The sequence below is a fragment of the Drosophila miranda genome (genome assembly GCF_003369915.1).
Source record: "Drosophila miranda strain MSH22 chromosome Y unlocalized genomic scaffold, D.miranda_PacBio2.1 Contig_Y1_pilon, whole genome shotgun sequence".
NCBI lineage: Eukaryota > Metazoa > Arthropoda > Insecta > Diptera > Drosophilidae > Drosophila > Drosophila miranda.
In genome coordinates, this window is record NW_022881603.1 from 12,905,771 (window position 1) to 12,924,505 (window position 18,735).

General features: G+C 49.0%; 1 protein-coding gene across 1 annotated transcript; it reads left to right on the plus strand.

Moving 5' to 3' along the window:
• The first annotated feature begins 506 nt into the window (after positions 1-506).
• On the plus strand, positions 507-2,109 carry LOC117189412. Its single transcript, XM_033394539.1, has 2 exons — positions 507-1,806; positions 1,877-2,109. Exons 1-2 carry the CDS (start codon positions 724-726, stop codon positions 1,904-1,906), a joined length of 1,113 nt encoding a protein of 370 aa, XP_033250430.1. The 5' UTR covers positions 507-723; the 3' UTR covers positions 1,907-2,109.
• Positions 2,110-18,735: the final 16,626 nt, after the last annotated feature.

Sequence of the window (18,735 nt, forward strand, 5' to 3'; positions counted from 1 at the left end):
ATTCTGTGCGTGCCTCCGAATGTGAATGGGCCCGGGCGGGGAGGTGTCTGTAAAATCGTCACACAAAAAAACATCGCCTTCTTCTCGCCCCTGCCCTCAACACACACATATTTACTCATGCACTCACTGCAGCCCGCCTCAGGGGCAGCGCTGAGCACACTTCTGGCAGATCCACAGAACAAGCAGCATAACTGCCGCATCCATTGTTGCATGCCACGTTGTGCCGCCACTGTGCTGCCTTTTGGGGCAGCTGTCGCTGTCACTGTCAATGCTGTAATGAAAAATGCACAAAAAGCTAAAAACAGAAACCAAAACAGAAACAGAGACATATATACTGTAGCAAGGTAATAAGTGGTGAGGCATCCAACTAGTATTTAAAATAGCATACAGCGCGCATTGGTATTTACCGCACCATCGATACACTCGGTGGGAAATACCAATAGTGAGATATCGGATAAGAAACATCGAGAAGAGAGTGAGGGCACTTTGTAAATGGCGATTGTGAGAGACGGACGCGCAGCTAATAAAAAAGAGTTACATTAAATCACCGGGTTTGTGTTTTTATACCTATACCGTTCACTCACGCACCGATATTGGTCACTACAATTCCCGGGTTAGACGGCCTACAATTTCAGAAGTGGGATACGATCAATCGCCGCCAGTGAAAAATAGCGAAAATTTTTATTATCTCGTCCGTCGAAGACGCCATCGCTGAAAAAAAACATGTCGGACTTGGTCGGCACGGAGGAGTTCTCGGCCGCCCAGCTGCGCGAATGGCTGGAGTACCTCAATCTACCAAAAGGTGGAAGCAAGGCTGCCATGGCAGCGAGACTTAACGAAATACCAGTAGAGCTGCGGGGACAGGGACCACCGGCAGCCGAAACATGCGAGAACGAGAGGGAAGATGAGGCGGCCGCAGATCAAGACTCGACGAAGAGCGAACGCAAAGAGAAGAACGAAAAAGCACCGCAAGCGCCTGGGCACAACAACAACCATGGCGAATATCGAGCAGAGGTTGAAATGTTAAAACTGCAAATCGAGCTGCTGAAGCTGCAGAGCGAGACGGAGAAGGAAGGGAGAGGAGAGAACACAACACCAGCCGCCAGCAATGACGCTGGCGTCATGTTGCTAAATGCCGCCAAAGACATGTTGCCAACATATCATGGCAACATTTCTGGAAACAACGATGACGTCACAACTTGGATCGCGCAGTTTAAGGCCGTCGCAAAAGTGAACAAACTGAAGGATGAGAAGCTACTAATGCTGCTAATGTCGAAGCTTAAGGACAAAGCATTGGTGTGGCTGCATTCGAGTCCGGAGCACATGTCGCTGCCAATCGATCAATTGTTGAACGTCATGGAAGACACTTTCCATCCCAAGGAAAGCAAACTGTTGCTCCGTCGCAAGTTCGAGTCCCGTTCATGGGCACGTGGCGAGGAGTTCTCGATGTACTTCAACGCCAAAGTGTCGCTGGCATCCCGCATAGTCATTGACGACGAGGAGTTTATTGACGGAGTCATCGAAGGTATCCCAGATGTAGGCCTGCGTAGGCAAGCCCACATGCAGTGCTTTGGCGCTCCATATCAACTACTCAAGGCGTTCGAGAAGATCATGCTGCCAAAGAAGTACGGTTCAACTGAAGGGGCAAACACTGGAGCCTCGCCAACACCCATTCGCTGCTACAACTGCACCTCTTTGCGCCCCGTGGCAGGGGAGTGCCGCAAGCCCAAGCGCGAAAGAGGAGCGTGCTACGGATGCGGCAGCATGAGTCACCAGGTGTCACACTGTGACGAAAAGAAGTACAAGGTACATAACGATTATATATACAAATTTAATATATACATTAGCAATTACAATAACAAATGCTTGTCCTTAAATTGCCTCATCGACTCAGGGAGCCCAATAAGTTTTATGAAGTTATCGTGTCTAGAGCACCAGTCGGAAAATAACCTAAATAAAGTGGAAGAGCGCTCACGATTAAGTTCGAACGAAATCAAAGAAGATGATTTAAGTTTATATAAGTTTAACAAAGACAAGAAAAACAGAGAAATTGAATTTATTTTGAATAAAAATGCGGATTACGCTTATGTTGGACTAAATAATAGCAAACTTAACATCTTTGGTAAAATACCCAGTTTTGTAATTATTAACAAAAATCGAATCAACTTTGAATTACTAGTAGTGGCAGACGAGTCGATGGGCTATGAGGCTGTGTTAGGTAGGGATTTTATGAATTTATGCAAATTTAAAATTGTAAGTGACATTTGCAAGGAGAAGGAGAGTGAGACAAAAAACGAGTGTGAAATAAAAAATGAGTGTTTAGAAAAAAATGAGTGTTTAGAAGAAAATGAGTGTTTAGGAGAAAATGAGTGTTTAGAAGAAAATGAGTGTTTAGGAGAAAATGAGTGTTTAGGAGAAAATGAGTGTTTAGAAAAAAATGAGTGGAAAATAGAGAATGAGTGTTTAGGAGAATATGAATGTGAAGTTAAAGATGAGGGTGTTAAAGAGAATAAGCATGAAGTAGAAAGTGGAGGCAAGGTAGAAAATGAGTGTTCTGCAATGGTTGAGTGTCTGGAAGACAGCGATACCTGCGAGAGCGTAAAAACCAATTTCAACGAACTACCAAGCCAGTATCCAGACAAAGAAAACGACTGGGAGTTGAAAGTAGGGACAGATTGTAGCCAAGAACTCGCAGGACGACTTAAATACATGTTTAGGACAGCGTATGTAAACGCAGAAAGACCAAACTTACCACAAACCAAGTGGGAAATGAAGTTGAATTTCGAACACGAAAAACCGTTTCATTGCCCACCTAGAAGACTGTCGTATAGCGAAAAAGCCCAAGTACAGAAAATGATAGACGAATACACAGAAAAAGGTTACATCAGAACCAGTGAGTCAGAATACGTTTCGCCTATAGTACTGGTAAAAAAGAATTCGGGAGAGTTGAGACTGTGCGTCGATTATCGCACACTTAATAAAGGTATGATAAAGGACAATTACCCAACACCTCTGATAGACGACCTACTAGATAAACTGTCAGGGAAAAGACTTTTCACCAAGTTAGACCTGAAGAATGGATACTTCCACGTATTTATGCATAAAGATTCAGTTAAATACACATCGTTCACGACCCCCATGGGACAATACGAATGGTTGAGGATGCCGTTCGGGTTACGAAATGCATCGGCGGTGTTTCAAAGATTCACAAACAACATTTTTGCAGATATGGTAAAGGAAGACAAAGTTATAATATACATGGACGATATTATGGTAGCAACTAAAGATAGTGATAGTCACATGGAAATTTTACAAGAAGTGATGAGACGATTGGTAGAGAATAAACTTGAATTAAGGATTGATAAATGCGAATTCTTACAGTCAGAAGTTAAGTACCTGGGCTATTCCATATCGGGTAACGGAATTAAACCAGATACGAAGGGATTACAGGCAGTAAAAGGGTTCCCAGTCCCCACGAAAACGAACGAAGTGCAGAGTTTCTTAGGGTTATGTTCTTACTTTAGACGGTTCGTAAAAGATTTTTCTACGAAAGCTAAGCCCCCTTATGATTTGGTCAAAAAAGACAGGAAGTTTGAATTCGGTATCGTAGAACTAGAATGTTTCGAACAACTCAAAAGTAATTTGTTGGAAGCACCGATCTTGGCACTTTACAATCCCAGAGATCCGACAGAATTACATTGCGATGCAAGTTCGTTAGGTTTCGGGTCAATTCTAATGCAGAAGAAGGGTGATGGCAGAATGCACCCGGTGTTTTATTTCTCCAAGCGGACAACAATTACCGAAGCAAAATACCACAGCTTTGAACTGGAGACACTAGCGATAATTTATGCACTACAACGGTTTAGAGTATACGTGCAAGGCATACCCTTCAAAATAGTGACAGACTGCAACGCGCTAACTATGACTCTAAACAAAAAAGAACTCAATCCACGCATTGCCCGCTGGGCGTTAGAGTTACAAAATTATGACTACAAGTTAGAACACAGGTCAGGAAGTAGAATGCAACACGTAGATGCGCTAAGCAGAGCCGTTCAGATACTCACGGTAGACACAAACACCTTTGAAGAAAATTTAATTATATGCCAAAACAGGGATAAAAAACTGATGGAGCTGAGAGAAACGTTACAGAAATCAGAACACAAACATTATGAGATGAGAAACGGAATAATATACAGGAAAAAAGATAACAATACTATCCTATTCTGCGTACCCGAGGAAATGGAAGGCCACGTACTCTATAAGTACCACGATGAACTAGGGCACGTCGGTATAGACAAGATGACCGACGCTATATCGAAAAGCTACTGGATCTCAAACGTAAGGTATAAAGCCAAGCGACACATTGAAAACTGTCTAAAATGCATAGCGTACTCAGCAAAACACGGAAAAGAGGAAGGGTTTTTACACAACATACCAAAAGGGTCAGGACCATTCGAGGTAGTACATATCGACCATTTCGGGCCAGTCGACAAAGGCAGGGCCAACAAACATGTTTTAGTAGTAATAGACGCGTTCACCAAATTCGTAAGACTTTATACGACCAAAACCACTAGCACAAAGGAAGCAGTAATTGCAATGAAAGATTATTTCCGAGCTTACAGTAGACCCAGATGCATTGTGTCAGACAGAGGAAGCTGTTTCACGTCAAAAGAGTTTGAAGAATTCTTAGAACAGAGCAATGTTAAACACGTAAAGATAGCAACAGGGTCGCCACAGGCCAACGGGCAGGTAGAAAGGGTGAACAGAAGTTTGGGACCCATGATTGCAAAGCTTGTTGACCCGGAAAAAGGATTACATTGGGATATGGTAGTGGAAACAGTAGAACACGCGATGAACAACACAATTCAAAGAACAATTAATGAACACCCGAGCAGAATGTTGTTTGGGGTCGTACAAAAAGGAAAGGTTTCAGATTTACTAAAAGATCATCTAGACGAACTAACCGAACAGCGGGCAACAAGGGATATAGAAAAGATTAGAGCAGTAGCAGGCACTCATCAGGAAAAAATACAGTCTTATAACAAACAAGCAACAAATTCAAAGCGAAGGGAGCCACACGTGTACGTAGATAATGATCTAGTTATGGTGAGAAATTTCGACACTCATACAGGGGTGTCTAAAAAGCTTATCCCGAAGTTCAAAGGACCTTATAAGATATCAAAGGTGTTAAAAAATGATAGGTATTTGCTAGAAGATGTAGAGGGGTTTCAACAATCAAGGATCCCGTATAAAGGAGTTTGGGCGGTGGCAAATATGAAGCCGTGGATTGAAAATGGTAATAATGCAAATGTCACAGGGAATCAAAATGAAGAAAATGATTGTAACACGTAAACTTAGAATATTAAGAGTAAACCACACCCAACTGTAATAAATCAACCTATCTAGAAACTAAATTAAATGTAAGGAGTTCAGGAGCACTCCGGTCAGGATGGCCGAATTGTAGCAAGGTAATAATTAGTGAGGCATTCAACTAGTATTTAAAATAGCATACAGCGCGCATTGGTATTTACCGCACCATCGATACACTCGGTGGGAAATACCAATAGAGAGATATCGGATAAGAAACATCGAGAAGAGAGTGAGGGCACTTTGTAAATGGCGATTGTGAGAGACGGACGCGCAGCTAATAAAAAAGAGTTACATTAAATCACCGGGTTTGTGTTTTTATACCTATACCGTTCACTCACGCACCGATATTGGTCACTACAATTCCCGGGTTAGACGGCCTACAATACATATGTAAATATATTCGAGATTCATATAAATCAATAGTTTTATGCCCCGCGTGCATGTCTGGGGACTGGGCTCGGGGATTTGAAGGCCAGCAGTGCACCAATTGTACCCCAAATACATTTTCCCCGCTGCACCCAAAACAAATCTGCAGCTCAATAGCTCCAAATATTTGCATAAATATTTGGAAAATTCCCCACACTGCAGCTAGTATGCAAAGCAGCAGTTTCATGGGTTGACAAATATCTGCCCGAATATATATCGGAATATATCAAAAAAGAAATAAAAATACCTTTGATAGACGAAAATATGAAAATGCATAGTATTAAATAATGATTAAATAATTTATGATATATATATTTTCTGCAATATTCTATTATTTATTGACATTTACTTTTTATTATTTAAATGAACAGAACAAATGTTTATCTATTTAGTTGATTACTGGGACCCCCTTTAGATTTCCCTTTAGCTTTGAAACCCTTGCAGTAGCAATAAATTCTTCTTCTCCGATACGAAAATGGACCAAAATCTTCCATCAGACAGATCGAATCCAATGTTGCCCATTGCGGCTTCCAATCTAGTCTGATCTGCCCCCAGTTCCACCTCCTGCAGAGCTGCTGACAAAGCATTGTAGGAACCACGGGGCTCAAATGCCTGCGAAACAGTCGCATATTGACGGCAGTTGTAGTTGCAGTTACGTTCCATCCTATGTAGTTAGTGGAGTTAGTAGAGCATGACGATGCCATGCCATTAGAGCGAACAAACCATTGAACCTGCCTGAGGGGATAGGTGGCGGGCCACTTGTGGCAAGTAGGGTTATTTGGGTTAACTATCGTATGGATAGGATGCCGCTGCGGAGGCTTTTCCGGGAGGCTGGGCGTTTGTTAATTGCCCCCGCACCGAAATAAGACCATTTTCGTGTCCCGTGGCGATGGAGTGCAATGGATGTAGGTGGGGGGAGGAAACTTATTAAGTGTATTGGGTTGCATGAAATACCAGAGGAATTAGATACATACTATATGTGTCTATATCAGTATATTGCGGCTGTGTATCCTAAATGAATAAAGAACAGATGTAATTCGACGAAGAGCGTCTAGGGTTATTGAATTGATTTTTATGTAAAAAACACTCAAAACGGCTCTCATGCACTCATGTCCGTTGCATGAAAGAATTTTGTAATTGATTTCCATCTATCGCATTGCAATCATTTAGTCCATCATTTTGTAATCTTCTATCCTATATCATTTAAGTAGTTGCGTTTCATCAGTTGTTCTATCTACCCTTCAATTAATCTACTACTCATGCTTTTATTATCTCATATTTCCATTTAATAGTTCTCTCAATATACTAATCAAGCTGTCCACCACTTCTGTTTTCCTTAAAGTTTTTCAGCTTTTCACGACAAAATAAATCAAATTTCTTTTCAATTGAGCTCTCCATCTCCATATCTCTCTCTCTATCTCTCTGTCTCTCACTCTGTTTTTTTCCCATTATACATCTAGGAATATATATCTAAGAATTGGGTGGGGATAAAAGGATTCATTTGTTAATGACACAAGATGATTGACGAGCATGACAAAGGGGGCCTGGGGTGTACCGAGGCATGGGTTGCATCGAGCTATGGGGTGCATGAAATGGGTGGGTGCTGGTATAAAGGAGCATTTACCCATATGTCTTCATTGGCGGCACAATAATTTTGAATAAACTGAAGGCAGAGAGGCACGGGCAATGCGCCTTCGTACCAGGGATCTGCAACCCACCCCGGGTCAAGGCCTACATGTTATTGCAGGGTAAGGGCTGTGGCTGGGGCTTGGGCTTGGACAGTGGCAGTGGCAGGCTGAAAGCGCGTTGGCAAGCATAATTTAATTCGGAACATGCAGGGGCACATACACCCACACTTGGGTAGCGGTAAATGCAACGGTAACATAGCCATAAAGCTCACCTGTTACAAATGCAACTCCACATGGACGTGGGTCCTGCCAGGGCTGCCTCTGGCCTGGTCTTGGCTCTGGTCCTGTCCCGGGCTCGTGTGCTGCGGCAGCCATAATAATCAGCACAAAAACTAATGGTCCCACATACACACACACACACACACACGCATGCAGGGGCACCCTATTCCCTGGACAACCACCCTTACAAGAGGAAGCTAGGCTAGAAGGAGCTAGCCTGAGGGACACCACCACCATCATCACTGCCAGAGAAGTACTGGAGGCCACGGGTAAGCTGAAGATCGGGAAAGCGGCAGGTCCAGATGGAGTCCCTAATGCAGCACTAAAATGCATAATTAGAGCCCATCCGGAAGCATTCGCCACAATGTACACCCAGTGCCTAGCGGAGCGGACAGTCCCACGAGCATGGAAACGGCAAAGGCTGGTTCTGATACCCAAGCCAGGCAAAGAGCTCAACGACCCATCGTCATCCCGGCCGCTGTGTATGCTGGATCCCATGGGCAAGATTTTCGAGAGGATGGTATGTAACCGACTGGAGGCGGAACTGGCTGAGCGTCGCGGACTTTCCGACCTCCAATTCGGCTTCCGCAAGCAGAGGAGCACCACTGACGCCATCGAGATGGTGACAAACCTTGCCAGGGAAGCCATGGCAGGAACGCGATGGGCTGGAGGCGACAAAAAGTACTGCCTAGTATGTACACTAGACGTACGAAACGCCTTCAACTCTGCCAGCTGGAAGAGCATCCTAGAGGCCCTGACCAGGAGGGGTATATCTGAGCAAATCACACGGACTCTGCGAAGCTATTTCACGGACCGCGTCCTGATCTACGACACGGAAGAAGGAGCAGAACATCACCAAATCACCGGAGGCGTCCCACAGGGCTCGGTCCTAGGGCCGATACTGTGGAACGTGATGTATGACGATATCCTGCGGCTTACATTACCGGAAGGGTGCACCCTGGTGGGCTTCGCCGACGACATAGCACTGGTGACAGTGTCGAAACACGTAAGAGACGTAGAGGAGAAAACCAACGTAGCAGTCGGGATGATAGTGGCCTGGCTCGCAGCCAACGGGCTAGCATTGGCGGAGAAGAAGACGGAGGCTGTGCTAATGAGCAGCAGAAAAAAGGTCGAGCAGGCATGCGTGAGAGTCGGTAGCACGATCATCAGGACCAAGCCTGCGCTAAAGTACCTAGGGGTAATGATGGACCAGAGGCTAAACTTCAAGGCCCACCTGGAATACGCCAGCGCAAAAGCGACTGCAGCTACGGCGGCCATAAGCAGGATGATGGCCAATACAGGGGGACCACGGCAGCGTAGCAGGCAGATCATCGCTGGGGTGGTCACCTCCATAATCTTATATGGATCAGCAGTGTGGGCACCAGCAATGATGGTTTCCACATACAGCAGAGACTGCAGAAGCGCATACCGACGCTGTGCCCTGAGGGTTACATGCTGCTTCCGGACGGTGTCTGAAGACGCCGCACTTATTGTGGCAGGCATGATCCCACTGGATCTCCTGGCAGCTGAGCGGCAGAGCGGAGTGGAGGTAGCCAGCGAGCGGCGAGAGCGCACTATAGCCCAGTGGCAACGGCGCTGGGACCAAGCGGCAAAAGGGAGGTGGACCAGACGTCTCCTTCCCCAGCTTAGCCCATGGCTGCGAAGAAGGCACGGCCAAATGGACCATTATTTGGGCCAACTGCTGACGGGGCATGGCTGCTTCAAGCAGTACCTGCATCGCTTTAGGCATGCTGACGACCCGTATTGCAGCTGCTGCGGGCCTGGAGTCGACGAGGATGCAGAGCACGTCTTCTTTGTATGCCCCCGCTTCTCGCAAGAACGAACGAGGCTAGGGGAGAAGTGAGAAGTGAGTGTGGACACCCTCACCGACCAGATGCGAGCCGATGAGCAATCTTGGAACGCGGTCGCCTACATGGCAGCAAGCGTGATCAAGGAGCTGCGCAGGCTGGAGCGAAGCCGGACAAACTAAGCCAGAAGGATGACCCCACAGCCCGCACCGCGAAGTAATGCCTAGCGGCAGTCCCGCGGGAGCGGACCCACCCCCCTCCCCCCACCCCCTTCCCAGCCATAATTGTTATTTTATAAATATAAATTGTTTTCCCAATAAAAAAAAAAAAAAAAAAAAAAAAAAAACCCATGCAGGGGCACCCAGCAACACACACACACTCACTCGAAGACAGAGAGAGAGAGAGAGAAAGGGAGAGCGGGAGGCGCACACACACACAGGGCTGCACTTTAAGCGCTGAAAGCACGTAAATTTCACATAATTCAAAGGAGGCGCCGCCTTTTGGCAATGGCAAATGCGAAGACATAGGCATCTATAAGTCTGTGTATGTGTGTATGTGCCATATGTGTATGGAATGTGGATGGATGGAATGGAGCAACTAGAACACTTAGATACATTTTGGTTGCACACTCAGTAGCCTAGCGTAGAAGTTCCAGCCCCGTCAGCATTCTCCCCGTTTGCAAGTCTCCAATTTGCAACTTTTCACCTCTTTTTTGCACTCCCATTTTCAAGCGGGCAGCTTTTTTGCCCAGATCCTGGCCAGTCACGGCGAGCCATTAAGGACAAGACAAAGCCAACCTGGCCAGAACCCATAGTCACAGCCATGGCGCGACCCAGCCTAAGTCGATGCAAATGGTTTTGTGATTTACCTTTGGCTGTTTTTTCCGTATTCCCTCAGTTTTTCCTCCAATTTCGCTGGGAAAGTGCCACCGAACCGCCGCAGCAGAAAGCTGCCCATCATCGCGTATCGACAGAGGCAGATTATGATCTTCCCAACACTCCATTCCATGGCCGGTCAGCACACCACATTTGGGCTAAAAATTTTTTTTTATTTGGGTATCTTTGACATGTGGCAGGCTCTTTGGTTTATGAAATTACAACTTGGGCTGGCGGCTGGAAGGTCAGTGGAAGGGAAATGTTGTTTCAAAATTTAATTTGCCTCAAGTGCGGCCTTGATTTCATTGTGTTTTATGCCGCCTTAAGGCAGGGCAAGGGTCTGGCGCTTGCGCCTCCGCGGAGGCGGAGCTCCGCCACCAAATTGGGAATAAAAAGCGAATTTGCCTAACAACTTGCGCACACTGTCAGAAATTGAAATTTTTCAAAAGCAATTCCTTGAATTTCAAGTGAAAACTTTCTTCTTGTTGCTCGGCCTTTCCTCCTCGCCGCCTTTTTTGGGCCAAAAAAGTTGTAACTTTTGGCAGAAATATGCAAGCATACGTACGAGTAGGATACAGATACAGATATATATTTTTGTCGGTCTTTCTGTGTGTCCGTGCCTGAGTGTGTGTGTGTGTTTTTTTTTTGTTTTTATATTCCACTTAAGTGCTTGTATTTACAACTTATTTTATACTTAAAGCAAACTATATTAGAAGTTAGGCTATGCAAGCCCAACATGTGCGGTACGGCCGTGAAGCAATGCTTCACACATGTGCAGGCTTCGTTTAGTCTAACTGGACTCTTGTCTGGTGCTCAACGGCGCGCAGTTCCCTCATAATGGTCGCCGCGAAGTAGCTCGTCGCCTCCCAGTTTTCAGGGGACAGGAGCATGCACGGCACTAAGTTCTGCTTGACTACGGCCCCACCCAGCGCTTCTTCTAGCCGCTGGCGCTGCGCTGCGAACCTGTCACACGAAAATATTGCACATTAGGCATCCTCCTCCACGTAGTGTCCGCACCAAGAGCATTCTGCGGAGTCCGCATGCCCGAAGCGATGAAGGTAGCTTCGGAAGCAGCCGTGACCACTGAGGAGCTGAGTCAGGTAAAAGTTGACCTGCCCGTGCTTCCTGTTTACCCACGCGTCGATGGACGGGATAAGCTGGTGGGTCCAACGCCCCTTAGTGGTCGTGTCCCAGCGCTGTTGCCACCTTCTGAGGCTCTCCTGTTTGCACGCCATGCGTACCTGCCTTTTCGCAGCCACGTCCATTCCTCTGCCATGTGTTTCCTGGTAGTGGGTGGACCGTTCCTCCGCCAGGAATTCCAGGGGTGCTATGCCCGCGATCACGTGTTCTGCCTCGTCCGAGACCGTTCGGAAGGCACTGGTGATCCGAATCGAAGAGAGGCGGTGCGTGGCTGCCAGACCCCGTGCGTAGCTCGCTGTTTGAAGGGCCTTTGCCGATCTCGTGACACTCGTTAGCAGTTGTCGCCGCCATTGCTTTGGTCCTCGGGTGTTCAGCATTAGCCTCGAGAGCGCACCGTGGGTGGTCGCCGCCTTCGTGCCCATGTAGGCCAAGTGCTCCCGAAAGCAGAGACGTGTGTCCACCAGGACACCAAGGTATTTGATAGCGCGCTTAGACGAAACCAGGGTACCTGCCACTGACATGTTGGCCGTCTCGACTTTCTTCCGGCTGGATACCAGCACTGCCTCTGTTTTGTGGGGTGCGAGTTCGAGCCCGACCAGGTCCAGCCACTGTTGGATGCGCGCTATCGTGTGGTTGTAGGTCGTTTCCACGACGGACAAGTCTTTTGCCACCACTAGGACAGCTACATCGTCTGCAAAACCCACCGTGTGTACTCCGTGGGGGAGGCTGAGTCGCAAGATGCCGTCGTACATTGCGTTCCACAGTGTGGGGCCCAGCACTGAACCCTGCGGGACGCCTGCCGATACCTCGTATTTCTCCGTGCCAGCCTGCGTGTCGTACAAAAGCAGCCTTCCCTCAAAGTAGCTTTGTACCATCCGCTGCAGGTACCTGGGTGTTTTGAAACTCTCCAGCGCCCTTAGTATGCAGCTCCACCTCGCCGTGTTGAACGCGTTGTTAATGTCTAGAGTGACTACTAGGCAATACTCTTTCCCGCCGCCTTTCCACCGAGTGCCGGCAATTGCACCGGAGGCAATGTCCACCACCTTACGAACGGCGTCTATCGTGGATCGGGCCTTGCGAAAGCCGTATTGGTGCGGTGAGAGGTCGCCAGCCTCCGCGATGGAGCGTTCCAGCCGCGCGCAAACCACCTTCTCAAGCAGTTTACCCGCGGTGTCGATCAGGCAGATAGGCCTATACGACCACGCTGTCCCCGGCGGCTTGCCTGGCTTGGTAATAAGCACTAGCTTCTGGATTTTCCACCTCACAGGGAACACTCCTTCACGAAGGCACTGGTTGAGCAGCCTCGCAAAGATGTCCGGACGCCTAGCGAGGGCTAGCAAGAGGGCTCTGTTCGGGATAGAGTCCGGCCCAGGAGCCTTGTTCGGGCTGATGCTCCTGGCTGCGCGTTCGACTTCCTCGAGTGACACCTCCTCGATGTGTGCCTGACTGGGCGGTTGCAGTGTGAGGCAACGAACATCCCCGATGTGGTCAGCCCTGTACGGAAAAAGTTCCTCCACGATGGATCTTGTCGTGTCGGGGTCCGATGGGGGTGCCTGCCTCTTGGCGCAAAGTTTGTTCGTCACCAACTTGTACGCCCTTCTCAATGGGTCCTGCTCCGCAGAGTCGCATAGCTTGAGGAAGCACTGGCGTTTGCTATACCTAATGGCCGCCTTGAGAGCCCTTCTGCAGTCCCCAAACGTGGATTGCCATTGCGGAAAGGCAGTGCTACCGCGCGAGCGCTGGTAGCGGCGTCGTGCTTGATTGCATTCCCGGCGTAACGCGGCAATGTCCTCGTTCCATCAGAACACAGGTTGGTGGTGGCGACCGTAGTGCTTCCTCTGCGCCATGGTGGCAGTGCATGCTGCCTCCAGATGCTCCATGACATGGTTGGCCATGCATTCAGCATTTCCATTCGCCGTGAGGTTGGACATAAACTCCGGGAACAGGGCCGTATTGAGCGTTTCGGCGCGATAGCATCTCCATCTGGGCGCAGCTGTCTCTACGCTAGACGTCTGTTGGCCTATGTCCCAGATAATTGCCCTGTGGTCGCTCCCTGTGTAGATGCTGCTGATGCTCCAGCCCGATGAATCAAAAAGCCAGCTGCTGACAAATGTAAGGTCGATAACAGATCCTATTCCTGCTCTGGAGAAGGTATGCTGGTTTCCCTCGTTGAGGAGCGCGATGTCCAGGGGCGCAATGATCTCCAGCAGAGCTCTTCCTCTCGCATTCGTCGCCACGCTTCCCCACTCCTCAGCCCACGCGTTGAAGTCCCCTCCAATGGCTACTGGGTGACGTCCTCTAGCATCCGCCGCTAGGTTGTCTGTACCTGCGAACTCGGAGAGCGTCAGGCTTGGGGCGAGGTAGACGCTGTATATCACCACACCTCCGACCTTAGCGCGCACAAATCCAGCCGCAGCGCTTGAGAGGGAAAGCTGCAATGGCGGCGCCCCGCATAGCCATATCGCGGCCTTTTTGGTGGCATCCAAGATGAACCCAGGGGACTCCCTAGTTTGATAAGGTTCGCTGAGGATGGCGAGGTCAATTGCCAATTCTCTTATAGATTGGCTCAGCAGGTCTTGAGCCGCAGCGCAGTGGTTGAGGTTGAGCTGCATAACCTTCATTATTGGGCAGGCAAGCTGGGCACGCTCCTGGCTGCTGAACATCTCCTGCTACCCGCATAATGGTTCGTCTCATTGCTGTTGTTAGCGGTGCAGATGAAACACCGCGGATCGCTCTGACAGGTTGCCGCCTTGTGCCCGTTCACGCCGCATCTGAGGCAGCATCCGGTGCGATCCACCGCACTCTTGCACCTGATTGCTAGATGCCCAAATTCCAGACATCTGTAGCATCGTCTTTGAGCTATTCGCTCCCGGATCCTACAGCTTGTCCATCCGACTTTAAGTTTCCCCACCATGAGCAGGGCTCTTGCCTGCACGGGCGGCAGGCACACAACTGCCAGTTGCGTACCAGCGAAAGATGGCCTCAGGCTTTTAATGGCGCTGGTGTCCACGCTGGGAGCGTCTATCGATGCAGCTATCGCTGCTGCGATGTCCTCCTTCTCGACCAGGCTGTCGAGATCCCTGACCTCCACGCAGAGTTCTTCTGACACCGCCCTGATGCCCGTCTGCAGTCCCAGTGCCGCGCTGATATCCTCCTTGAGCTTAGCTGTGTTGCTTTTGCTCGCGCCGTTGAGCTCGAGCAGCAGCTCGCCCTTTGCCGACCTCCGTATTCTGTTAACATTATCCCCTACCTCCTGGAGCTTGCCAACCTGGCGCCTGGTGACCATACGGAGGATGTCGCTATAGCTAAGCTTGCCCTGGGGCTGAATGATTATCGCGTCTGGCCTTGGCTCACGCGCGTGTGTGTGTGTGTGTGTGTATCTAAGTAATTGCGCGTCGAGGCAACTAGAGCAAACTGTCTACGTTTTAAATGCCAACGAGCACATTGACGCCAAAAATCCAAAGCCAAATGGCGTCGGAGTTTCCCTCTCCCCCCACCCACAAGCTCTTCTACATGCGTGAGACCAAACAGCAGCAGTCATCAAGATAAAGTACTCCGTTCTCCTGCTCCTGCTCCTTGAATTCTGCAATTGGAATTATGCGAAAGCCTTTCGTTTGCGCGGCAGAAAGACATATGCGAAATGCTTTGTACTCCAGTCTCCAGTCCATATGGATATTTATCTGCAGCTAAACTTAAATTCTGCACAAATTTAATTTAACCAGGCCTAAAAGAGAGCACTCTCTTTATGTACATATATGCGAGCGCATACTTGTACGCCTGTCTCCCGCCCATTACATCGCCCGTGTGAGCCCTTAAGCCGTGGCTTAGCAGACGGCGTAGGCGCGAGTCTTAGGCATAAAGCTGGATTATAGCTTTAAGTGTAATTACAATTTACATGGCTTCCATCCCGCCTTGCCTTCCAGCTGCCTACTGTATTAACATGCTCGCCGCACACGAGCATGCTCCTCTGTGTCGTGCCACCCCCGATTCCTCGGAACTCGGTACAAGCGACTAGGCACATGGACGGAACGGAGCTCCGTGTTAAATGTTATTAAAAACTTAAACATCAACGGGAATAAAAATGAGGAGTAGCAGTGCCGCCGTCAGGCTGGTTTCATGGTCGTAATTATAAACTTTTTAGTTGGCATCGCCATCGCCATCTCTTGCACTCTTGCTTATTTGTCAAGGCCACTGCGATAGGGGGTCAGAAGCAGGATCTGGCCGAACTTGCGAGGGTATTCTCAAAGGATACCCTTGGAAATCGATAAAGGGAAAATCAGCTACGAAAACAAATATTCCAGGAACCACAGAGGAGAACGTATAGCTCCATATATAGTTATATAGAAAGGCATTCGAGCTTCCAGCTTAATTCTCAGATTTGTAAGGAAGCGATCCTGGGCTGGGGTACATATCTCAGTCTACTCCAGGGTCGAAATTACAGCAATATTTATAATTTGCCGGGACTCCGTATTTCGGACCGACGATGGGGGACGGGGCCGCAGTCCCGCGGACGGGAGCGATCGTAGCGTGGGACGGGGCAGTTGGTTTCACCGAGAACACTCCGGTTATCGCCGAATAGCGCCTTCAGGGCCCCACCGAACTCAGAATCAATACGGAGGTCTTTTCTATGCGATAATACCGACAGGTGTCGCCGAGAGTACCTAGGCTATCGCCGGACAGTACTTAGGGGACCCCGCCGGCCTGAGAGTTACTACGAAGCGGAAAGGGGGACTATGCTATGCGGGAATACCGACAAGTATCGCCGAGAGTACCTAGGCTATCGCCGGACGGTACTTACGGGATCCTGTCGGCCTAATAATTACTACGACGCGGAAGGGGGACTTTGCCATGCGGAAATACCGGCAAGTATCGCCGAGAGTACCTAGGCTATCGCCGGACGGTACTCACGGGACCCTGTCGGCCTAAGAATTACTACGACGCGGAAAGGGGAACTTTGCTATGCGGGAATACCGACAAGCATCGCCGAGAGTACCTAGGCTATCGCCGGACGGTACTTTCGGGACCCTGTCGGCCTAAGAATTACTACGACGCGGAAAGGGGAACTTAGCTATGCGGAAATACCGACAAGTATCGCCGAGAGTACCTAGGCTATCGCCGGACGGTACTTACGGGACCCTGTCGGCCTAAGAATTACCACGACGCGGAAAGGGGGTTTTTTCTATGCGGAAATACCGACAAGTATCGCCGAGGGTACCTAGGCTATCGCCGGACGGTACTTACGGGACCCTGTCGGCCTAAGAATTACTACGAGGGTCAGGGATATCGACGAGCATCACCGAGAGTGCCTAGGCAATCGCCGGATAGCACTTACGGGACACTGTCGAACTAAGAATTACTACGGGGGTCGGGGATATCGACAGGCATCGCCGAGAATGCCTAGGCAATCGCCGGATAGCACTTACGGGACGCTGTCGAACTAAGAATTACTACGAGGGTCGGGGATACCGGCAAGCATCGCCGAGAGTGCCTAGGCAGTCGCCGGATAGCACTTACGGGACACCTCCGAACTAAGAATTACTACGAGTACGAGAATACCGACGCGTATCGCCGAGAGCGCTTAGGCAACTGCCGGATAGCACTCACGGGACACTATCGGGCTAAACATTACTGCAAAAATCTTTATCATACAGGGCAGGTATCGCCGAGAGGGCCTAGGCAATCGCCGGACAGCCACTTCGGGACCCAGGGAACTACGGGGATCAGGCGAGACACCAACAGGAGTCACCGGGGGGCGCTTAGACGAACGTCGGATAGCGGCCTCGGGACCCTGCGGGGTCACAAACTACTGGAGGGAATCATGCGGAGGGAACAACGACAGGTATCACCGAGAACGCCTATCGGGCTACGAACTACTGGATGGAATCACGCAGGCTCGGGCAAGAGGCGGGAGGAAGGGCAGAGAAGATGAAGCCCCGGGCCTCCAGGTTCCCTAGTGTATAGATTGTTGGTGGTCGGGCTATGTTTCTGTTATATTCGTTACATTTCACTTTATTCTCTCTTGGTTCCCTACCTATCGCACCGCTCAGCAGCCCGTATACACGTCTAGAGACTAGCTTACCCCTGAACTCCCACGCTTGTACTCGTCGAAAGCCTCCTCTTCCCCGTGGGTTCAGCGTAGATGCAGGATCTCCTCTCCGTAAGTGTGGTATCCTGCTCCTTAAATTCTGCAATTGGAATTATGCGAAAGCCTTTCGTTTGCGCGGCAGAAAGACATATGCGAAATGCTTTGTACTCCAGTCTCCAGTCCATATGGATATTTATCTGCAGCTAAACTTAAATTCTGCACAAATTTAATTTAACCAGGCCTAAAAGAGAGCACTCTCTTTATGTACATATATGCGAGCGCATACTTGTACGCCTGTCTCCCGCCCATTACTTCGCCCGTGTGAGCCCTTAAGCCGTGGCTTAGCAGACGGCGTAGGCGCGAGTCTTAGGCATAAAGCTGGATTATGGCTTTAAGTGTAATTACAATTTACATGGCTTCCATCCCGCCTTGCCTTCCAGCTGCCTACTGTATTAACATGCTCGCCGCACACGCTTCTCCTCTGTGTCGTGCCACCCCGATTCCTCGGAACTCGGTACAAGCGACTAGGCACATGGACGGAACGGAGCTCCGTGGTAAATGTTATTAAAAACTTAAACATCAACGGGAATAAAAATGAGGAGTAGCAGTGCCGCCGTCAGGCTGGTTTCATGGTCGTAATTATAAACTTTTTAGTTGTCATCGCCATCGCCATCTCTTGCACACGCAAAAGTTGGACATGACTTTTGAGGCATTATCCTGGAGCAGCCATTTTCGCGCCCCGATGCGGTAATTAATTTCCCAGCACCTTACGTGGGCAGTGCGCAATGTATGGAAGAAAGTTAGAACATGGCAGGGGGAGGGCAAATTGCCGGACATTCGGGTCGCTTAGTTGTCAGGCCACTGCGATAGGGGGTCAGGAGCAGGGTCTGGCCGAACTTGCGAGGGTATTCTCAAAGGATACCCTTGGAAATCGATAAAGAGAAAATCAGCTACGAAAACAAATATTCCAGGAACCACAGAGGAGAACGTATAGCTCCATATATAGTTATATAGAAAGGCATTCGAGCTTCCAGCTTAATTCTCAGATTTGTAAGGAAGCGATCCTGGGCTGGGGTACATATCTCAGTCTACTCCAGAGTCGAAATTACAGCAATATTTATAAT